General features: G+C 30.6%; 2 protein-coding genes and 2 non-coding genes across 6 annotated transcripts; 3 read left to right on the forward strand and 1 right to left on the reverse strand.

Moving 5' to 3' along the window:
- Positions 1-11,570: 11,570 nt before the first annotated feature.
- On the forward strand, positions 11,571-16,919 carry LOC122592377 (probable pectate lyase 8). 3 transcript variants are annotated; one of them, XM_043764589.1, is made up of 7 exons: positions 11,571-11,711; positions 11,830-11,913; positions 12,066-12,170; positions 15,123-15,765; positions 15,985-16,088; positions 16,178-16,316; positions 16,415-16,919. In XM_043764589.1, the coding sequence occupies exons 1-7, from the start codon at positions 11,635-11,637 to the stop codon at positions 16,631-16,633; spliced, it is 1,371 nt and encodes a 456-aa protein (XP_043620524.1). In that variant the 5' UTR covers positions 11,571-11,634; the 3' UTR covers positions 16,634-16,919. The 3 variants fall into 3 exon arrangements, with proteins under 3 accessions (XP_043620524.1, XP_043620525.1, XP_043620526.1); XM_043764590.1 differs by having other exon boundaries at positions 12,078-12,170; XM_043764591.1 differs by having other exon boundaries at positions 11,848-11,913.
- A 1,426-nt stretch (positions 16,920-18,345) lies between these two features.
- On the forward strand, positions 18,346-18,462 carry LOC122594721. Its single transcript, XR_006323083.1, has one exon. It is a non-coding gene; the product is annotated as a U5 spliceosomal RNA (small nuclear RNA).
- A 670-nt stretch (positions 18,463-19,132) lies between these two features.
- LOC122594723 lies at positions 19,133-19,250 on the forward strand. Its single transcript, XR_006323085.1, has one exon. It is a non-coding gene; the product is annotated as a U5 spliceosomal RNA (small nuclear RNA).
- A 290-nt stretch (positions 19,251-19,540) lies between these two features.
- On the reverse strand, positions 19,541-20,334 carry LOC122592067 (protein DR_1172-like). The gene is made up of 3 exons (XM_043764277.1): positions 20,218-20,334; positions 19,958-20,068; positions 19,541-19,789 (listed from the first exon to the last, which is right to left on the reverse strand). The coding sequence occupies exons 1-3, from the start codon at positions 20,332-20,334 to the stop codon at positions 19,577-19,579; spliced, it is 441 nt and encodes a 146-aa protein (XP_043620212.1). The 3' UTR covers positions 19,541-19,576.
- Between the last annotated feature and the right edge of the window lie 338 nt (positions 20,335-20,672).

Below are 20,672 nucleotides of genomic sequence, written 5' to 3' on the forward strand. Positions count from 1 at the left end.
ATATTTATATGGAGTTAATTTTGATGTATTTTTTCTTTAGCTTTTGTGATATTGGTCATAAACTGGAATCAATATTTATTAAATTGTGATATTGGTCATAAACTTTTTGTTTCTCTTTTTATTTAACTAAAGTTAGAGAAAAAAAAAAGGTAAACTGAAATCAATATTTATACGAAGTTAATTTTCATATGTTTTTCTTTAGTTATGTCTTATGTATAAAGTTTGGTTACCTATAGAATATTATGTAGTATTGTTTTTAATATCTAACATTTTATTAATATTAAATCCCGGGCCGACAAAGACACCTTAGCAATAAAAGAACAAGTATCTACTAATAAATTAAAACATGACTGTAGTATTATTTGATCGACACATGGCATCATATTTAAGCGACACGTGTCTTTTTAGTTTATATTAAAAAAAATCTTATTATAGATATAGATATCATATATCATATCATATATATATATATATATCTACCAATATACTAAAACAGGATTGTAGTATTCTTGAAACGACATGTGCCAAGATCCTCGATTGACATGTGTCTTTTTGATTTAATAATTTATATAATTTTTTAAATAGAATCGTAATACAATTATGTTTCTAATTATTATTAATTAAATTAGTGAATATTATTGATATGGAAACAATTTTTAATCTATACGATATCTACCACTAAATTAAAACAGGATTGTAACATTATTTATTCGACATGTGGCATTATAATTAAACGACACGTATCTTTTTAGTTAAAGTTAAATAATATATACCATAAATAAATAATTAATACAGTATATAATTTATTATATATCCACAATTTTAGATAACGAATAAATTAAAATTCTTATAATATTAGAACTATTTATCCACGTATCCTTATACACTTATAACTAAACTTACGTATTAATGTAAAACAATTAAACTTACCTATTATATAGAAGTCTTTTGGTTTTCCCTAGATCGGAATCAATTAACGAACAAAAAGAATCCAAACTAATAGTAGTAAATTAAGAAACCAAACAATTGGTCGACAAAACAAAACATATCAAACGGGTTTTTTTTCATGCTTTTCATTCGAATAAAAACACTATTAGTTATGTTTTCGACTTTTCGTTATCGTATAACCGGGCTAAGATAAAAGTGAATGTTTAGGTTTTAGTGATATTTTTTGAAAGGTAGGTTTAATCTATCTGTCTTTTTAAAATTGTTCTTAATTCAATCCACAAAGTTAAGGTAATCAAGACTATTTAATTATCATTTATGTCAATTAATTATATGTACGTTCATATTTAGTAAATCTGTAACTAGTAGATATATATATAATTACTCGTATTTAATTTAATTAGTAATCTTTATCTAATTGTTTACGGATATATAATTTATAGATACCTTATTTGACGTCTACATTATATATCAAAACAAATAGTTAATGAACATTGGAATTTTAAACCAACTCATATTGTATATCCGTATACTCTAACTTATGGCTTATTAATACAAAAAAAAAAAATATAACATTATTTGATTGATCATTTTTTCATTAATAAATTGTTTCTTTTTTCTTTCTCAAATTTTCAACTCCTATTATTTATATTACTTATAATAAGTTGTTAACATGAATACTTCAAAATTTGAGTTTACGATCCGAAATCACAAGGCTACTGTACAAGTTTGATTTTGATGTGATTCTAAAAATTTAAGGTAAATCCAAAACTTTAACTAAACATATATTATTTATCGTTACTGTTTATTATAATTTAACTTCGATCATCGGTTTATTTTAACAACAATTTATTTTGTATTCACGAATCATGTATGAGACATATTTGAATTTCGTTATGATACAATCTATATAGCTACTGTACATGGTACGAATATTAAAACTAGTCATTACAATAAAAGAGAAGGGCTCGTTCCTCAAAATGGTCGAGATAGATTTCCTATCACGAATTAAAATCCAAAAGTATAATAAAAATAATAATATTCTGGAAGACGTCATCACCACACGATTAATCTTTACTAGCCCGATGAGAACATACGTATAGAAGCATAAATTTTGTATTGTATTTAGTCATTATTTAAAAATATTTTTATACGTGAATATTATAATGTTTTGTTTTTCGGATAGTTATATAGCTATATTGATACTTTTGTAAATTAAACTTAAAATAATAGTGAATATATACTTTATGATTAATCGATTTATGAATATTGAATAATATAGATTTATTTTAAACAGAATTTATTTTAATACTTTAAGAAAAAGAGGTTAGGATTAACTAGTTGCAAAATAAGGGTATTAAAAACAAAATTTTTGTGGTGAAATATAGAAGTAAAAACCTAACTTTGGTTTTGTGAGGTTTCTTAAACTTTTAAAGTTTAAAAAACTATTCAAAAAATTACATATATTCCCTTTCATTGAGAGGTTGGTCGGAAGTTCAGATGCAATGGCATGATGAAAACTTAATCCCGTGAAAGTAAAACCACTATTAATGGATCAAAGTAGGGAAGAAATTAAGGTTACGCCAGTAATTATATATTCAAATCTAATTAAACACCAAGTTTATCTTTTGTCAAACTTAACTAGATCAATACCAAGTCGTTGACTGAGTTACAAACAATATACTTATATTTTCTTTTGAAAAACAAAGTAGATAAATAACTAAAACCCCGATTGTGATAATTCAAAATTCGAAATATGAGTAATATAGTTGTCAAGTTGTATATACCACAATTCGAAATTCGAAATATGAGATATAATTATTTTTCTAACTGATTAAATTTAGCATGTAGAAAAGATGTTTATGTGGAAATGTCAATTTTGTCTTTTGTAAATGTGATTGCATATATTTTGTTTTTGACTTTTGTAAATGTGATTGTCGACTTTTCTTTTTTATAAATATACTAGCTCAACAACCCGGGTTCAACCGGGCATTGTAATCAAAATTTTAAAACCAAAAAAATGTAAAAGAATATATGTAATTTTTCTTATCAATATATTATAACTTGATATGAAGATAGTGAATCGACTAACACAATGATACATAAAATAAGAGTACCTGTATGTTGCGTTAACAAAATATAAAAAGACATTTCATAATATTTTATAGAAAAAATTTAAGATTTATTTGTTTCAAATAAAAGATTAGGAATTTTAAATAAGCATTAAGTGAGATTTTTTTTTTGTCAAATATGAAATCATAAATGTAAGAAAAAACTTTTTAAAAAATGTGTGATCATGACACATCATAATCTTTCTAAAAAACAATTTATAAATATTAGTATCTCACTATAAAAGTGTGGACAAATGATGTGTTACAAAATAATTATCAATGTTCATACTAAAAAGTGTGAACTTTTAATTCTTGACAAAATTTTTAAATTGTTCACACTCATTAAAAATGTGAACAAATGCAGTATTGTTTGTAGTGCATATTTCATTAACAAAACATAAAAAATACATTTCATGATATTATATTAAAAAGAATTTACTTTGTTCGTAATAAGAGAATAAATTTGTAGACATCATAAATAAAATAAAATATTTTGAAGATATTTAATGGGCTATTTATCTTTAAAAAGATTATTAACTAAATATGACATCATAAATAGAATAAAAACATTTTAAAAAAATTTGTTGACATGACACATAATAATTGTTACTATAAAATAGTTTAAAAAACAATCTTTTTTTATTATATATAAAGATTTCTCTATTTTGTGTAAATAACAGAAATGTATGTAACTATTAATTTAACATGTATTTTTTAAAGTTAAGAATCATCGATGTTTACTAATGAATGTCTTCAATAAACAATCCGTATAATATTTCATAAGAGCTTTAAAGTTTGTTCAACACTTCTAGCAAGTCGTTCTTTTTCTTCTTAAGTGTTAGGTACAAAACAATATTTTAGGCAATATGTATGTTACTCGTATTTTTGTATATACTACAATTAATTGAATTTGAAGTACCTATTTATCATCTAATGTATACACCACCAACGGTAATCTAATGTATATACCACAGCGGACGATTCTAATTGACAGTGTAAACTTTAGCCGTATATAATTTTGAAATTGATATTGGAAGTTTGACTTTGACTTTGATTTTAGATGGTCAAGATTACTTTGGGTTTGATTTTCGATGGTCTAGATTACTTTATAAACTTGATTTTTTTATCTCAACTCTATCGACAATATATATATATATATATATATATATATGAGGAAAGTTAGTTTGAGAACCATTAAAAAAAAAAGAACGCGAGAACCAATCCTGACCATTGATTTTGATCTTGATGATATTTAATTTTCTCTCTCCTCATTTTTACCCAATTCATTCAAATGGTTTTATCTCACAAACCGTACATCGTTAAACGAAAAAAAAAGCATGGGTAGTCTTAAAATTTCGTGCTCTTTCATTAGAGATGCGACTTGATATACTTTTGACAAACTTTTAAATTTCGATTTTTTTTTTAATTTTTTTTTTAGCGATAACCTACACATGTGTAGGACGTCCTACACATGTGCAGGACATGTGTAGGGTATACATCATACACATCCTACACATGTGTAGGTATGTCCTACACATGTGCAGGTAAAAAAAAAATTCGAAAAAAAAAAAAAAATCGAAATTTAAAAGTTTGTCAAAAGTATATCAAGTCGCATCTCTAATGAAAGAGGAAGAAATTTTAAGACTACCCATGGTTTTTTTTTCGTCTAACGATGCACGGTTTGTGAGATAAAACGTTTTGAAAAATTTGGATGAAAGTGATGAGAGAAAAAAAAGAAGATGAGATGTGTGGCCCAGATTGGTTCTCGCGTTTTTTTTTTTTATGAACTTACCCCTATATATATATATATATATAATTATATCCTCATAGCCTTTTCCAATTCCGGAGATTCTAAATTTAATCCAATATCCCAATAATGGTCGACGTGTAGGGACGTATTAAATTTTTCATAGGCCCCGTATAATACATTACAAAAAGTTCTTTATGTACAAAGCTTATACATATATACACACACTACTATATAAGTATATACAACATCAACTATCCTCCGTTTTTTAAATTATATGTCTGATATACTTAAAATATTTTTTCACTATTCAACACACCTTACATAGTCTATCAAAAATACCTTGCTGAAATAATTTACATTTATCACTTAACTACTAAAATAATAAATTATCCATTTTTACATCAATTACCTTTCACCACTCTCTACCACCAGTCACAGTCGAAACCATTATCGCTGTCGTATCACGTGGACATGAACCTAGTATAAATTTATTTAACAAACAAATACTTTGAAAAAGTTGTATCCATCAAAACACTACGAAAATAGTTTTGAAAAACAATGCTAGCAAATGTTTTTATATAAATACCAGTGATGCAACGAAAGAATTGTAGTAGAGGCGAAATATGGGAGGTATGTGACGATTGATAGTGATAATGGATATATGATGTAATGCGTGAGAAAGATTGTTAAATGTTATTAAAAAACATTATAAGTAATATAATGAATGGAGGAAAGAATGTATAATATACAATAAAAGTGTTTTAGAGATTTTAAAGTTCTTAAAACTTGAAAATTGTAAGACAAAATGCTTTATATTATCTTATTATCTTCATGACTTCTCCCCACTTTCAATAAAATGTTGTTATCCTAAAAGTACCTTTTTAAGGTATAAAGATTTTTAATCAAACATTTACTCAAAATCCAAATCATAACCCACCATAAACCAAATGATATTGTAAGATAATTACATTATTTTCTCTAAATTAATTACCTAAACTATATGTTATTACTGACACTATCACTATCAGTCGTTCCCACCACCAATATTGTCGCATTGTACATTATCCATTTACTAAGATAATATAAATATATGAGTAAATTATACGGATGTATGTATTTGATTTTTTTTTTTTAGAGTTTCACTTGATCATACCCAAACTTGCATCATAATCATGGGTGTAAATGGTGTAATTTTTAAAAATTGATAATTTTTATAGTAACTCTGACGGACGATACATGCGGGTGTGGTCCCGAGTGAAAAAATATAGGTTTGAATATGATCTGAATGAAACTTCAAAAGTTTATATCAAAATTCAAAAGAATATTAATCTGATATATATGAGATACTATTTGTATAAGTTACTATAAATATATATTAATTAGTATATTCAAATTTGATCGAGTTCCTTAGGAAAATTTTAGAGCATGTATATTTGCTCACTATGCACAAATCCAAAGGCCAAAGCCATCTCTGCCGACAATCCAAATAATTTGGGTTTTAAATACATGGCAGTGCATGTTGTCCGAATTTCCGTTTAATGACGAGGGCACGAGGCTTAAATAGCGAAAACTGTCATATTTCATAGTTGGGCGAATCTTGAGGATACGTTAGTCATTCAACCGTACGTTGTATCATCTAAACATCCGAATTCACATATATCATTTTAAATTATTATTCATTTGTTCATAATCCGAGTAATTATTTAATAATAATATTAAAGGTGATGGGTGTGACTTGTGAGTTATAGCCAGCGTTGGCGGATGTGAATTAATTCTTTTTCTTTTTATGTAAAATGTAAATTATATGCAGTTTACATGCACTCTAAAGTGATTTTTCTGTATATATAGTCAAAATAAATATATCGATATTTTAATATCCACATTTACGCGACACATTTTATGTTCATATATTTTTATTTCGAAACACGGAGTCCACACGAAGCTCATACTTTTGTTATAACATGTGGTTTATTAGATATATTAGCCAGTAACAATAAACTGAAAATCATACAATGATACAAAGACATAAAGATGTATATCCGTTAACTTTCAAGCTTGAGTTTTTCGAAAATTGATATTACAGTTCCCATTGATACATACACGCACCAATTAAGTTAAAGCCACGTGTCTCTGTTAATTCTTTTCTAGTATTAGTATATATATATATATATATATCATTAGTCTTAATATATATCCATACGATATACGACAGTTATACAAATTGTATCATAAAAAAAATTCGAATATACATCATACATAATTGGTGAGTTTGAAATAAATTTTGATCAATGTAAACCGATGTCCGAAACTATATAATAAACAGTAATGATAAATATAATATATGTTTAGTTAAAGTTTTGGATTTACTTTAAAATTTTAAAATCACATCAAAATCGGAAATCGTAAGCATAGAAGATGACGGTAAATAGTTTTGTCATTTCTGATCGTAAACTCATTTTTTTTAAGTGTTCATATTATTAACTTATTATAAGTAATAGAATTTGAAGAATAGAGAAAGAAAAAGATACAACGTTATTAATGAGAAAAAATCAATCAAATAAGATTATAATGTGTTTTGTATTTATAAGTTAAGAGTTAGAGTTTAATTCTAAGTGTAATAAGAAAATTGAGTTTATTCTAAGTCTAATAAAGAAATTTTGAATCTATATACAATTGAAAAAAACCAATTTAATTAAATAGATAAATAAAAAGGACACATATCGATTAAAGATTACGTCACATATTGTTTCAAGAACATTTTAATTCTATTTTAGTTTACCGGTAGATGGGATCGATGGAAGATTTTCCACAAGCTAGCTAGTAGTATTTCGTAGCTTGGGGTCTCTTGTTTTGGGTCACTATCCAGTTTTGTATTCAAACTGCTCTAGCATATTAATGACAGTTTTTGTTTGTCTCTTAAAAAAAACCTTTTTAGAAAGTAGAAATATATACAACCGTATATAATTATATTAGATTAAATTATAGTTTTATCTATACATACAATCAAATTCAGATAAAAAAAATATTAAAATACTTATAATTATATATTTGGGTAATTTTATGTTTACAAACGTTTTACAAACAAATTTTTACGAACTCGACTTCCACTAATTAATTTATTTTGAAACTTTTTACTTTCAGTTAAATATGATATTTGACAGTTTAAAAAATTGTTTGTACCAAACTAAATTAAATAAATTTTCCAGATATGAAAGTCTAGATTTTGGTAAATAAAGATTTTTTTTAATGACAAAATTGGGTTAGACACTATGTCTCTTCACTTAACCAACTTCAATTTTAAAGGAAACTCATTTTTAGAGAAAACCAATAGCTCCATTATTGGAAACATTTTTCTCACAAAAAGTTTTGAACTCTCCATATACCAATACATGTATTCATGATTGGTTAAGTTAAATAATTTCTGATATTTTGGTAAAAAAAAATTCTGATTTTGGAGTTGAAATGTAAATTTAATTAATTATACTTATTATTTTGATAGAAAATTACTTTCGACTAAACCAAGCTTTTATTCATTAGTTACTTGTAAATTTAGGACGATGATGTTTATATTTTTATTTTTTTATTTAATATATTAAGATCATCAGGAGTATATGATATGATGCTTGATAATAAATGTAGATATATGATGATTTGATAAACTAATTTTCTATCAAAGTTACATATTTCTTGTCAGTTGGAGCATAAAATATATTCTTGTGGATTTGACAGAGACCGAAGTTTGACTTTGTGCGTGAGAAAATCAACCCATGACAAGTTAACAGTTCTACTTCACCTTAACCTTGGAGAAAATCCAGCATTTGTATCTTTAAACCTTTCAAACCAATTTTCATAACAACTTGCCAAAGACCAAAGTATTAAACTACTAATTACTAGCTAGCCGGTATATATTTTTAATTTAGATAAATTACATTTTTCATCCTTGAAGTTGGCAGCTTTTGCACTTTTCGTCTCTAACGTTTTTTATTACAATTTTAACCTTAAAGTTGGCAGAATTTTTCAATTGACGTCATTTGGGCAAATGGTGTTAAGTTTCAGCCGTTAAGTCCCACACGTGCAAAACACGTGAGAGACTGAAAGTGCAAAACGTGAAAAGTTCAGGGACGAAAACTAAAATTTACTTTATCAATTGTCATCATCTTCATCTTCTCCGGCTGAGTGACCAGAAAATTCACCGGAAAACTTAAAATGTCGATATCTCACTTGTTTCTTCGTATTAGACCACAAAACTACCACCAAACATCTTTAAATTAATTTTCGCATCAATCCTAACCAAAAGATTTCAGATTCAACACTTGTCGGAAAACTCAAAATGTATATCACCACACGTAATTGCTGAAAAAAGGTAAATATGTAATGCCTTTCCGTCAAGCTTTAACCAGGCAACAAGATACAGCATAAAACACAACTAAAAACTAATGAACCATATTCACCTTCTTGCTATATGTTCGTTCCTTTGAACATAAAGCTAGGTAGGCACGATGAAATCTTATAGTATCCATTACCAAGCTGAAAATTTAAACAAAAATTAATAGTGAACATAACAGCAATTAGTAAACAGCATTGACATGAAGTTGCAAAGTGACCATCTTAAATTACCTTGAAAATCTTAGAAGCATAACATACAAATCTATAATATTCTTTTACTCTTGATGTATATGTGCCTGCATGCAAGGAATAAAATTGGATACACATTACCAAAGACTTTATTGGAACATAAAACCTACTATTTGTAAGCAAGAATTTGACAAAGAAAACTCCCCTCACTTCACTAGTCACAAAAGAGGCATTTTATAGTTTTAGTGTATAGATAACGTATTTTATATGACTATTAATATCATTTTGAGTTTTTTAGCAAGTGTTGAATCTGAAATCTTTTGGTTAGGATTCGTGCGGAAATTAACTTTGAGAAGTTTGGTGGTGTTTTCGTGGTCTAATTCGAAGAAACGAGTGAGATATCGACATTTTAAGTTTTTGATGTGCAAAATCGAGCTTTAAATTTATAAACTAAAACTACCAAAGAACTCACTACTACGCACTCACGGGCAGTGGACCCGATCGTTTGTAATATAGTTAAGAGGTAAGTCTGAGTTCGTTCTCAGGGACTGTGAAATGATTAGTTGCTTGTTAAATGGTTTGGAAAACAGGTGTTGCTTCGAAATTCCCCTCTGACAATTAAATAAATTGATTTGCAAAATGATTGCATAAATTTAAAAGACAAGTTCAGACAATATAATTAAAAGTCATCCACCTTGACTTCCCTTGACTTCAAATGTGATTGCATTTGATGAAGAACAAATTCTCTAGAGTTTAAAAGATAATCGTGACAAGATTAAACTACTCACGTGGCACCACCAACCGTGAACAAATTATCGAATCACCTAACTACTAGTCGAATTACCCAAGCCGGTACCACCAAAACCGTGACAATTCTTCTAACAATCAGTTTTATTGACTATCAAGTTATCAATTGAACCTATGTGACAATAACGTGGTACCACCAACCGATATCAATCACGTTGACAAAATTAATCTTTTCTTAAAATGATATTCACTATCATACCATGAACAAAGTAACCGTGAGGTATTGGTCGGCTTTGACTTCGGCTGACTGCGGCGCAGTGGCTTGAGTGACCACCACTGCGGCGCAGTAGGAATCCACGGCCTCCTTTCATCTTCCCTTGACTGCGGCGCAGTCATTCTATTGCCCTCCCCACTGCGGCGCAGTAAGGATTTTTCCATTTATTTCCGTGGATCAGGACTGCGGCGCAGTGGGCTTGTGCATCCCCACTGCGGCGCAGTCCAGAGCTTGTACAGGACCAACTTGTTTCGGTCTCGATTACTTGCTAAGCTCTACCGCCTCGTCCATTCAAATCGACTTTCATTACCATAACGTATTTCCTGGCCAATAATCGACCGAAAATGTACCAAATGGACGGGTAACCTGTTTAGAGCCTGAAAACACTAACAAACACCATAAACGCGCCAAATGCATACAAAAACGACTTAAAACATATACTAAAATGGCCAATAATGATGTGGGTAATGGGTATAAATTAGTCACATCAGTTTTCCAGTGAATTTTCCGGCCACTCAGCCGGAGAAGATGATGACAATTAATAAAGTAAATTTCAGTTTTCGTCTATGAACTTTTCACGTTTTTCACTTTCAGTCACTCACGTGTTTTGCACGTGTGGGACTTAACGGCTTAAACTTAACACCGTTTGGCCAAAGGACGTCAATTGAAAAATTCAGCCAACTTTAAGGTTGAAATCGTAATAAAAAAACGTTAGGGACGAAAAGTGTAATTTACCCTTTTAATTTTGATCTTATCTTCAGTAATATTTTGTTGCAGAATTAATGAAACATAAATGTGATGTTTATTACGTACTATTTTTCCATATATATAGTTTAATTTACCCATTCAACGAATTATTATTATTTTTTTTGTTCTAAATGCATAAGTTGTTTTTCTTAGTTGGTATATAATAATTAATTAATAATCCAAACAAACGTACGTTTCGTGAATGACTTAATTGGAGTAAGTGAGAGAAAACCTAACCAGGGTTAATTAGAGGGATTTAACCAAACTCTGAATGAATAGCCCATTTATATATAGGACCCCTTTGTTGAGCTTATTCTTTGACCCGGCCTCCTCTCATTCTCTTCCCGGCCATTCTCTCCAAGCAATATAAATTCAGGAGGAAGAGAAAGTGACTTATATAAACTGATCGAGGCGCAGATCGAGAGACTAGCTAGCTAGCTTGTGCATTCATATCTAATCTAAATATACATAAACAACATCGTACAATGCCAGTCTCTATCACATTTTTCGTGTTCTGTTCATTCATAGCTTTTAGTATGGTTTTTGCTAATGCCGTGACCAGGTATAGTTATATACCCAATTAATGTACATATGTAGATATATTTAATTAGGAGTCCTTTAGTTTTTGTTGATGCAAGTTATTGAATGAGGCCGGTTTTGTGTGTTTAATTTATGTATAGTACGTGTTTAATTTCCAGTGAACAAGAGAAACAAGCAGCGTCGCAAAGCTTACTAGGCACCTCCACAATTATTGCGGCCGATAGGTACGTCGTTACTTATTTACATACAAGTATATCTATATCTAGCCTTTTGCATGTCATGAGATGATATATATAAAAATTACACATATATAATTAGCTTCATAGAAAATGGAATTCTTAATTAATTAATGAATCTGAATTGAATATGAGTTCAGTTCGAAATCCAGGTCATCAAGCAATGACGACGACGACATTGGCATAGAAAGGAATGATAACGGTAGTGTTGATGATCCAGAAATGGTGGCTTCCATGGTTGATATGTGAGTATATATATATATTCTTTTGGTTAGTTTATAGGTTCCCGGCCATGAATTGAAATTTGAACATGATCGATATGGTTCGCATATCATTTTTATAATAATCACATGACGTGCGTCATGCATTTTGCGGTATATATATGGCCCATATATATATAGTAGTCGATGGTATGCATGTATCACCTCACATTAATTACCATAAGTTAGATCGACAAGTAGAATTATGTACACTATATATAACGAGCTTTGAATACATAACCATTGGTTTAAGAAAAAAATGTTGTGGTCGTATTATATATATGGGTTAATTGTCAAAGGAAACCTGTGCAATAAAAATAAGTTTAAAAATGAATCACATGCTCCGTACTATCACCAAACTACATAACAGTAGTGCGTATTATTATGGCCTGTTTCAATTTATTGTATGTATTCCCTACCTTTTTTAAGTCCTTAAAAACTTAGCTTGTTGGATAGTTTCTCGCTTTCAATTCACTCACCTAGTACAGATTGGTTCTGTTCCTTTAGCTAAAACAATGTTCTAATAATTAATCTACCATTTGTCGGTTGGCTTTGTTACTCGACCGCTTGTTATTCTATAGCACGGTATATTATATGTATGAATATATACATATAAGTTCGTGTATTATTTGTACGTTTTGTATAATTTCTATTAATTATCCTAGTTGGATTTGTGCATTTTCCATTTGCTTACTTCACGTGACTAAGTAGGTGATTCACATACATGGCCCTGCTTTTAATAATTTCCATAGCAAGTCTAACTCGATTTAATCCCAATTTACATTAAAACTAAATATATACATACTCGTGCGATGTGATGGTGATAATGGTAGCTGCAACATGATGATGGCGGTGACTGACATCGGCAATGAGTAGTATAAGTTAATGTGTAAAAGAGTAGTATAGTTATATAAAAATTCAAAGGTAGATATCGTAAATTAATATCATTAACAGTACATTGGGTATTCAACAAGATTATAAATAATGCTAGTTATATTATTAAGAACATTTTTAGTATTTTAAAAATAGTAAATTTAAAATGAGGGTGGGGAATCTACTTTATATAAATAATAAAATAAAATATACATATTGCAAAAACATAGAGTAACTAATTAAAACTCATATATATTATGAGTTTTAGCAATAGTAATCATTTTTTTGGTTATAGTTGCTTTTTTATGTGCACATAAAAGCAAAAAGGTAGACATCACTATTGTCATTTGTCAATCTTACTTGCCAAATACATAGTTGTGGAAAATGGTTTTATTGGTACGAATTAAAAGTACCTAAATTGTGGTCACTTGCTACTAATGATAGATATGATAACATTATGGAATCAAGTTAATACCTCACAGCTTTTATAATAAATTGCAAATGCTTTCGGTTTCTTCTTTTTGCTGTATTTTATATTTTCCATACTTCTTGTTAACATTTTATTTTACTCCCATGCTTCATGCCTCACCCTAGTGATGAAACAAACAATCGAAACAAGAACTAAATAGTCATATGTTACGAGTTCCTAAAAGTATTCACCAATTTCATTATAAACTTTTTTAGAACGAAATGAGTATGTATCTATCTCTATTAGTACAACCAAACTTCCATCCAATCATCAATGACAAAATCATTATGTTAGCACATTGCTACAATTATTACAAATAATAGTAATTATTATAAGAAGGGTAAATTGATAACCTCTTCACATGTTGCCTTATTTACCCAAACAATCTCAAATCTTTCATGCATGTACATTAAATTTGATTGCAAAACGCCACACCCATCACCAGTTTGACCAGGCCCCACAAAATGGCCCAAGAAATAGCAGATCTGGTCTTGATCCACACCCCTGCAAACTCTCGTGGCAAATTAGAAACTAGGCCATGTCCACATTTAATGACCCTTTTCATTATATCTTTAATTAAACACTTCACTTCACTTCACCTCACCGTTCAATTATTTTTCATTTTTATTTATTTTTCTCATTTATTTCTCTGTCAACAAAATCATGTTTTTTCCGTATCAACCGTATGTTTACTTTCTAAACAACCCCATTTTGTATCTATTATTTTGTCTCCATCAACCGCCAGTATTGTTGACCATACTTTATAAATAAACTACACGTTAGTTAAAATCTTATTCGAACTAGAATTAAATGCCTTTTGATATCGATAGCTCTTAGAGCTATAGTTAGACTTGTTATTTACAGAATGTTACAAATTAATTATACAGTGGCATATTTATATTTAGTTAGTAGTTTCTTTTTTTTTTCTTCTCATTTTATGAGACACAAATTACTATAAATATGATAATCTTGTGTTTATTAACTATTCATATTCCATACTTGATGACCTTAATCAAAGCCTTAAAAGCTATGTGGTTAGCATAACTCATCTAGCAAATGAACATATAATGATGCATGCTAAGTTGGATCTATAGGTATATTGTAGTGTTTTTTTGAATTTTTCCTTGTTATATTAGTTTTTTTTTTGAACAGCAGAGCTTGTTATATTAGTATCTATAGTGAGGTCAATATAGTTGGGCAGTACTTAGCTTAGCTAATGACCGTATGAATACTGACAAAATCGAAAAGTTGTAATTCATTCCTGGGCAAAAATTTAAGTTGGGCTATAAACCTTAGATGTTCCATTTCAACTTTTGTAAAAATAAGCCCATTAATGTTACATTTTATTCATAACATTTCAAATGTCTAAATAAACTATTAAATCGAAACGTGCCAACGGGTCACAATTTGCATAACATATATTCGATTACTTATTATTTTTATATTATAAGTTTTCAAAAAAAAAAAAAAAAAAAAAAAGGGACTAAAATCAATTGCGGGTCGCACCAATATGGTCCTGAGTCCTGACCATACACATGAAAATGATCGGTTTTGACCCATAATTAGCATTCTGACATGTTTTAAAATGTTTGCAGGAGCATTCGAAATAGCACAGAGAGAAGAAAGCTAGGTTTCTTTTCATGTGGTACTGGAAACCCAATTGATGATTGTTGGCGGTGTGACCTCAGTTGGCAACGCCATCGCAAGAGACTTGCTGAATGTGCTATTGGTTTTGGACGAAACGCAATAGGTGGTCGTGATGGTAGGTACTACGTTGTAACCGACCCGAGTGATGATGATGCGGTTAACCCAAAACCAGGAACCCTAAGACACGCGGTAATCCAAGACAAACCTTTGTGGATTGTCTTCAAAAGAGACATGGTTATTACCTTAAAACAAGAACTCATCATGAACAGTTTCAAAACAATAGATGCTCGTGGAGTGAATGTTCATATCGCGAATGGGGCTTGCATTACCATCCAATATGTTACTAACATTATTATACATGGTTTGCATATTCATGACTGCAAGCCCACTGGCAATGCCATGGTCCGTAGCTCACCATCTCATTACGGATGGAGAACCATGGCAGATGGTGATGGTATATCGCTCTTTGGAGCTAGCCATGTTTGGATAGATCATAATACTCTATCTAGCTGTGCCGATGGCCTAATTGATGCCATTATGGGTTCAACTGCTATTACCATCTCTAATAATCTATTCACCAACCACAATGAGGTATAAAGCAAGCTTTAATCAATCTTCACCTTTCCTTGTTCCATATACTAGAATGGGCTTATTGCATTAATTTATTTTAAAGTTAAATTGCATCTATTATAATAACATTTCATATATATAAATAGAAGAAAAACAGACAACAAGTTGCGCTGCTTAGCTATATGCATAATTAGCACATTGATATAAAATAAAATACTGATTTATACTTTGGGGTTGCAGGTGATGTTACTCGGTCATAGTGACTCATACACACGAGACCAAGTTATGCAAGTAACGGTTGCATACAACCATTTCGGAGAGGGACTTGTTCAGAGAATGCCAAGGTACATGATTATAGTCTAAACCATGACGTCAGGAGTTAGGACCCAAATTAAATTCCTTGTAAAGGAAATGAGTTTACTTGTAACTGCAGGTGTAGGCATGGGTATTTCCATGTTGTAAATAATGACTACACACACTGGGAAATGTATGCTATTGGTGGGAGTGCAAACCCCACAATCAACAGCCAAGGAAACCGATTCGTTGCTCCTTCTAACCCTGAAGCCAAAGAGGTATTAGTCCATACCAAAAGCATGATCAAGTGTCCCGTCTATTTAAATGCAAGAAATATAAAATACCTGATATGAAATAACTGGTGTTATATAAACAGGTGACAAAGAGAGTGGTAACAGATGGGGGGTGGATGAGTTGGAATTGGAGATCAGATGGAGACCTAATGTTGAACGGGGCATATTTCAGACCATCGGGTGCAGGGGCTGGAGCTAGTTACGCAAAGGCTTCAAGCTTAAGTGCTCAACCATCTTCTGTAGTGCCCACTCTTACCTCAGGTGCCGGTGCACTTGTTTGCCGCCGGGGTAAGCAGTGTTAGTCAAAATCTCCAATTTGATACACAAAAAGGAAATAATCTTTTAGTTTTAAGTTAACTAGAGTTACAATTATTTGAATTGATGTATATTTCTCATATATCCGGTATAGACCGCCTTCTCTACACTAAAACTGCACCAACGCTGTAAATTTATGCAGTAGTACACACATATTCTCTTAATTTGCAAATGATCAATGCGAATTGAATATGATGGCATACTGTCTTAATTTGTAATGGTCAAAAGTGTACCAAGTGAAGGTTAACTAGAAGTTTCACTTTCATTGAGCTACATGTATAGTCGATTGTTGCAAGTTTCAAATTTCATTATACTTTATATGCATCGGCCAAGAGTGATGCTATGAGTTTATAAAGTCCAAACCCTGTGACCCTAGTTACGAAAAACTCATCCATGGCTACATTTTCTTAACCTTATGTTGCCGTTTGTGATAGGTGTTTCGATACCCATGGGTAGATGTGCAATTCCTTTGGTTGTAGCTAATGCAATCTAGTACCTCCTTGTCTAGTTCAAACAGGATTCCCTGACAGTAGAAAACCGTCACATATTAATTTATCAAACAAACAACATATAAACATGCAAATTAGGTCTAAAGCTCAATTGATATACTATAAGACCATTTGTAAAGGTAAGTGAAAGAGGTAGGTGAAAGGTAAAGGTGAAAAGGGTGAATGGTTAAGGGATGTAGGTGATGAGTGAAGGTGAATGGAGGAAAGTGATTATGATCACCTTTCTAAAAAGACAAAATGTGTGGTCCATTTTTACATATTGATTAAATGTATTGTGTTTTTAATTAAATAAAAGTAGGGACCAAATGATAGATGAATGGTTAAGTGAAAAAGTAGAAGGTGAAATAAATGAGAAGGTGATTCTGGGAAAAAGCGTAGGTGAAATAGTTAATGGACAAATTGTAATTTGAGTTCATGGCAAGCAAAAGTAAACCCTTTTAAATCATCACACATGGTAAAAAGGGTTGGTGATATCTCAAAATGAGTTTGAGTCAAAACGGGTTATCTTATAGCAAAAACGGGTAAGGTTGGGCCAACCCGCCAACATTTTTGTCCACTTATTTTTCTATATGTGAACATGGAGTATATTACTAAAAGTCCAACACAGAGTATCGTGAATATAGAGCCGCTTGAGCAATTGTCAGTACCTGAATAAACGTTATTGTTTTACATTTTGATCCACTATTAAAAAAAAATCAAACTTTATAATCCCATTTCTAGGAAACTACTCTAAACTTGAAATTTTTGTACATGATGGTATTTGGATATTAATTGCAACAAATGTCATACATGCATAAGAGTAAAATTTAAAAATTAACATTACATATCGTAAGAATAATGAGAATTTGGACAGCCAAAAGGAAGTCTCAATTAAGTACCATAGTTCTTATGCCTAATCAGCTCTTTGAAACAAAATCAGCTTCCGTTCACCACCATTGTAACTGTTGTCAATTTCTTCAAACTCCCTGTATCTCTTATTTCATCGATACTAAAATCAGATAGTCAACATATATACGATTTCACAAAAGAAACATCAAAATAGATATACAATCTGTACTTTAAATTAATAGAAACAAAAGTCCAAAAAGAATGTAGGCTTGTGTGGGCTTGTCCCACATCGGCTGTTAAACAAAACACAAGGCATGAAAGTCATTATAAAAAGCCAGCAACAGGGAATAAGAAACTCATGCAGCCATGTAGTGAGCACAAAGCGAACTATTCTTTCGCCTTTTACTAAAGAATACCGTGTGCTCGCTATCTCAAATGGCATACACCTATTTTTGGAGAGTCTCTTCTCAAGAAGAGCTCCAAACCAATTATTAGTTAAAACTTAAAAGTTTTACCTTCACTGCTTACATTTTCTTTTCTAAACAAACACTCAACTAGAAATTACCATATAGTATGGCTTGTATTCAGAACATGTCAAATGCTCCCCTTCTTGCTATCAAATGACTCGCTGTATTAGTTTTTTGTCTTCATTCGATTCATTTTTATTAACTTCAAACAACTCGATATTCAAAACGTTTTCTATGCTTATAAGAGTTTTTGAGCAACTAGACAGTTATACTAAACATGTAAAATTGTAAGCTAGCATTAGAGAAATGAATATGTTTGTGTGCTCTCCATTCATCAATATGAATGTAAGACTTTTATCAACGTTGTTTCTTTCTGATGTAGAAATGACTAATTTTAAAGAAATTGTGAAGTTTGTATTTTACTGGGTTGAAGTTTTGGTTATGCTAAAACCAAATAATCAGTCAAACCGTATCTTACTGAAAACCTAAAATTTAGATTTAGAATTTTGGAATCTCAGTTTACAGAATTTCATTACCAAATATATTGTGTATTTAGTTTCACAAACAAGGTCCTAAAAAGAGAATGTAAGTTTGTGGTTCGTCCCACATTGGCTGCTGACAAAAACAGAAAGGATGATAGATGTTATAAAAAGCGCTAGCAGCAGAAAATTGAAAGATATGCAGCCATGTGGTGAGCACAAAGCGAACTATTCTTTCGCCTTTTACTAAAGAATACCGTGTGCTCGCCACATTTAAGTGGCATACGCCTATTTTTGGAGAGTCATCTTTTTTGAAGGGCTCCAACCAATGTATTAGTTTTGAAGTTTTGATTGGAGATTAGATGCGTTTTCTCTTTTCACTTGCGAAAAAACTTTAAATAAGCTAGTGAATGGCTTTTTATAATAGAGAAACTCATATGGTACACTCATGGGCCATTCATGAACAAAACATTTGATATAAGTTTTGTAGACAACCTAAGATTAAAAAGTGAGCTTGTAATCGGCGCATTGATTTGTCATCGAACATAAAAATAAATAAAAAAAGTTACATGTATATATAATGAAGTTTTTGGACAAATTCAAGTTTAAGAATCAAATAAAAACACCTAAGTATGAAACAAATAGATCTAATCTTTAGAGATTTTGCGTTTGGCAACATCAATATTTTCTTTTACGGCATCAGCAGCATCGTCGGCCTTTTCAGACACATTTTCTTTCACTTTCTGGGCAGCGTCTTTAGCAGCCTTCCATGCATCTTGTGCCTTTTGTTTCGCCTTTTCAGCCATGTTCTCTGCTGTTCCTGCGACTTTCCCAGCGGCGTCCTTCGATTCGTTTGCCATCTTATATTAGAAAATATCACAAAATAGAAATAAGGATAACCCTGTTAGTAGGCCATCTACTTATATGTCATTTTATTTTATGGTATATAGTAATAGGATCAAATGGAAGGGGGAAAAAAATATAACATAGACTAGCAGATTAAATTTTTGTAGTTTTAAATTACTTACATTTTCTGTTTGAGAAGCAAGATGTTCTTTTATGTGGCTACCGGCTTTCTTCATCTCCTCAACGGTACGTTTAGCTGCATCTGATGGTGGTATAGATGCTGCGGAACGCACCTTTTTAGAAAATTCATACAATCAATTAATAAATTCACAATGCTATCCCTAAATAAATACACAAATCAATTCGCGTAATCAATACATATATGGAGCCTGTACATATATGTATTCTATTTCAAATATATGCATATGTATGTATAATATACCTGTACATGTTTTCGGGGAGTTTGGAGAAAGACCCTGGAACAGAACGGGCCACGGGCACATAAGGTTCGGGTTGTATGGGCCATTGCAAGGCTGGTGGTTAGTGCATTTCCTACCATTGTTGTGATTTGTATATATTTACCATCGATCTCATGTGTATGTTGAAATTTAAAGACATTTTTCTCATATTTTCTAGGTTAAATTTGTACGGATCTACTCGAGTTTAGGAGGTAAAGAGAGAGTATTTACCGAACAATTGTAAATTTTTTTGTATATGTGAGGTGTGCTCACTATTTAAAATGCATTCTAATATTCTTTGATGGCATATATCCATAAATTTCTTATAGAGAATTTTTTTTTTTTTTTAGTATAATTATAACTTTTGAAAATGAGTTTTCTATGAGTATATAAATCCCTTTCACCTCGGATTATGGTGTTACAGTTGTTGTTAATTGGT

Source organism: Erigeron canadensis, chromosome 3 (assembly GCF_010389155.1).
Source record: "Erigeron canadensis isolate Cc75 chromosome 3, C_canadensis_v1, whole genome shotgun sequence".
NCBI lineage: Eukaryota > Viridiplantae > Streptophyta > Magnoliopsida > Asterales > Asteraceae > Erigeron > Erigeron canadensis.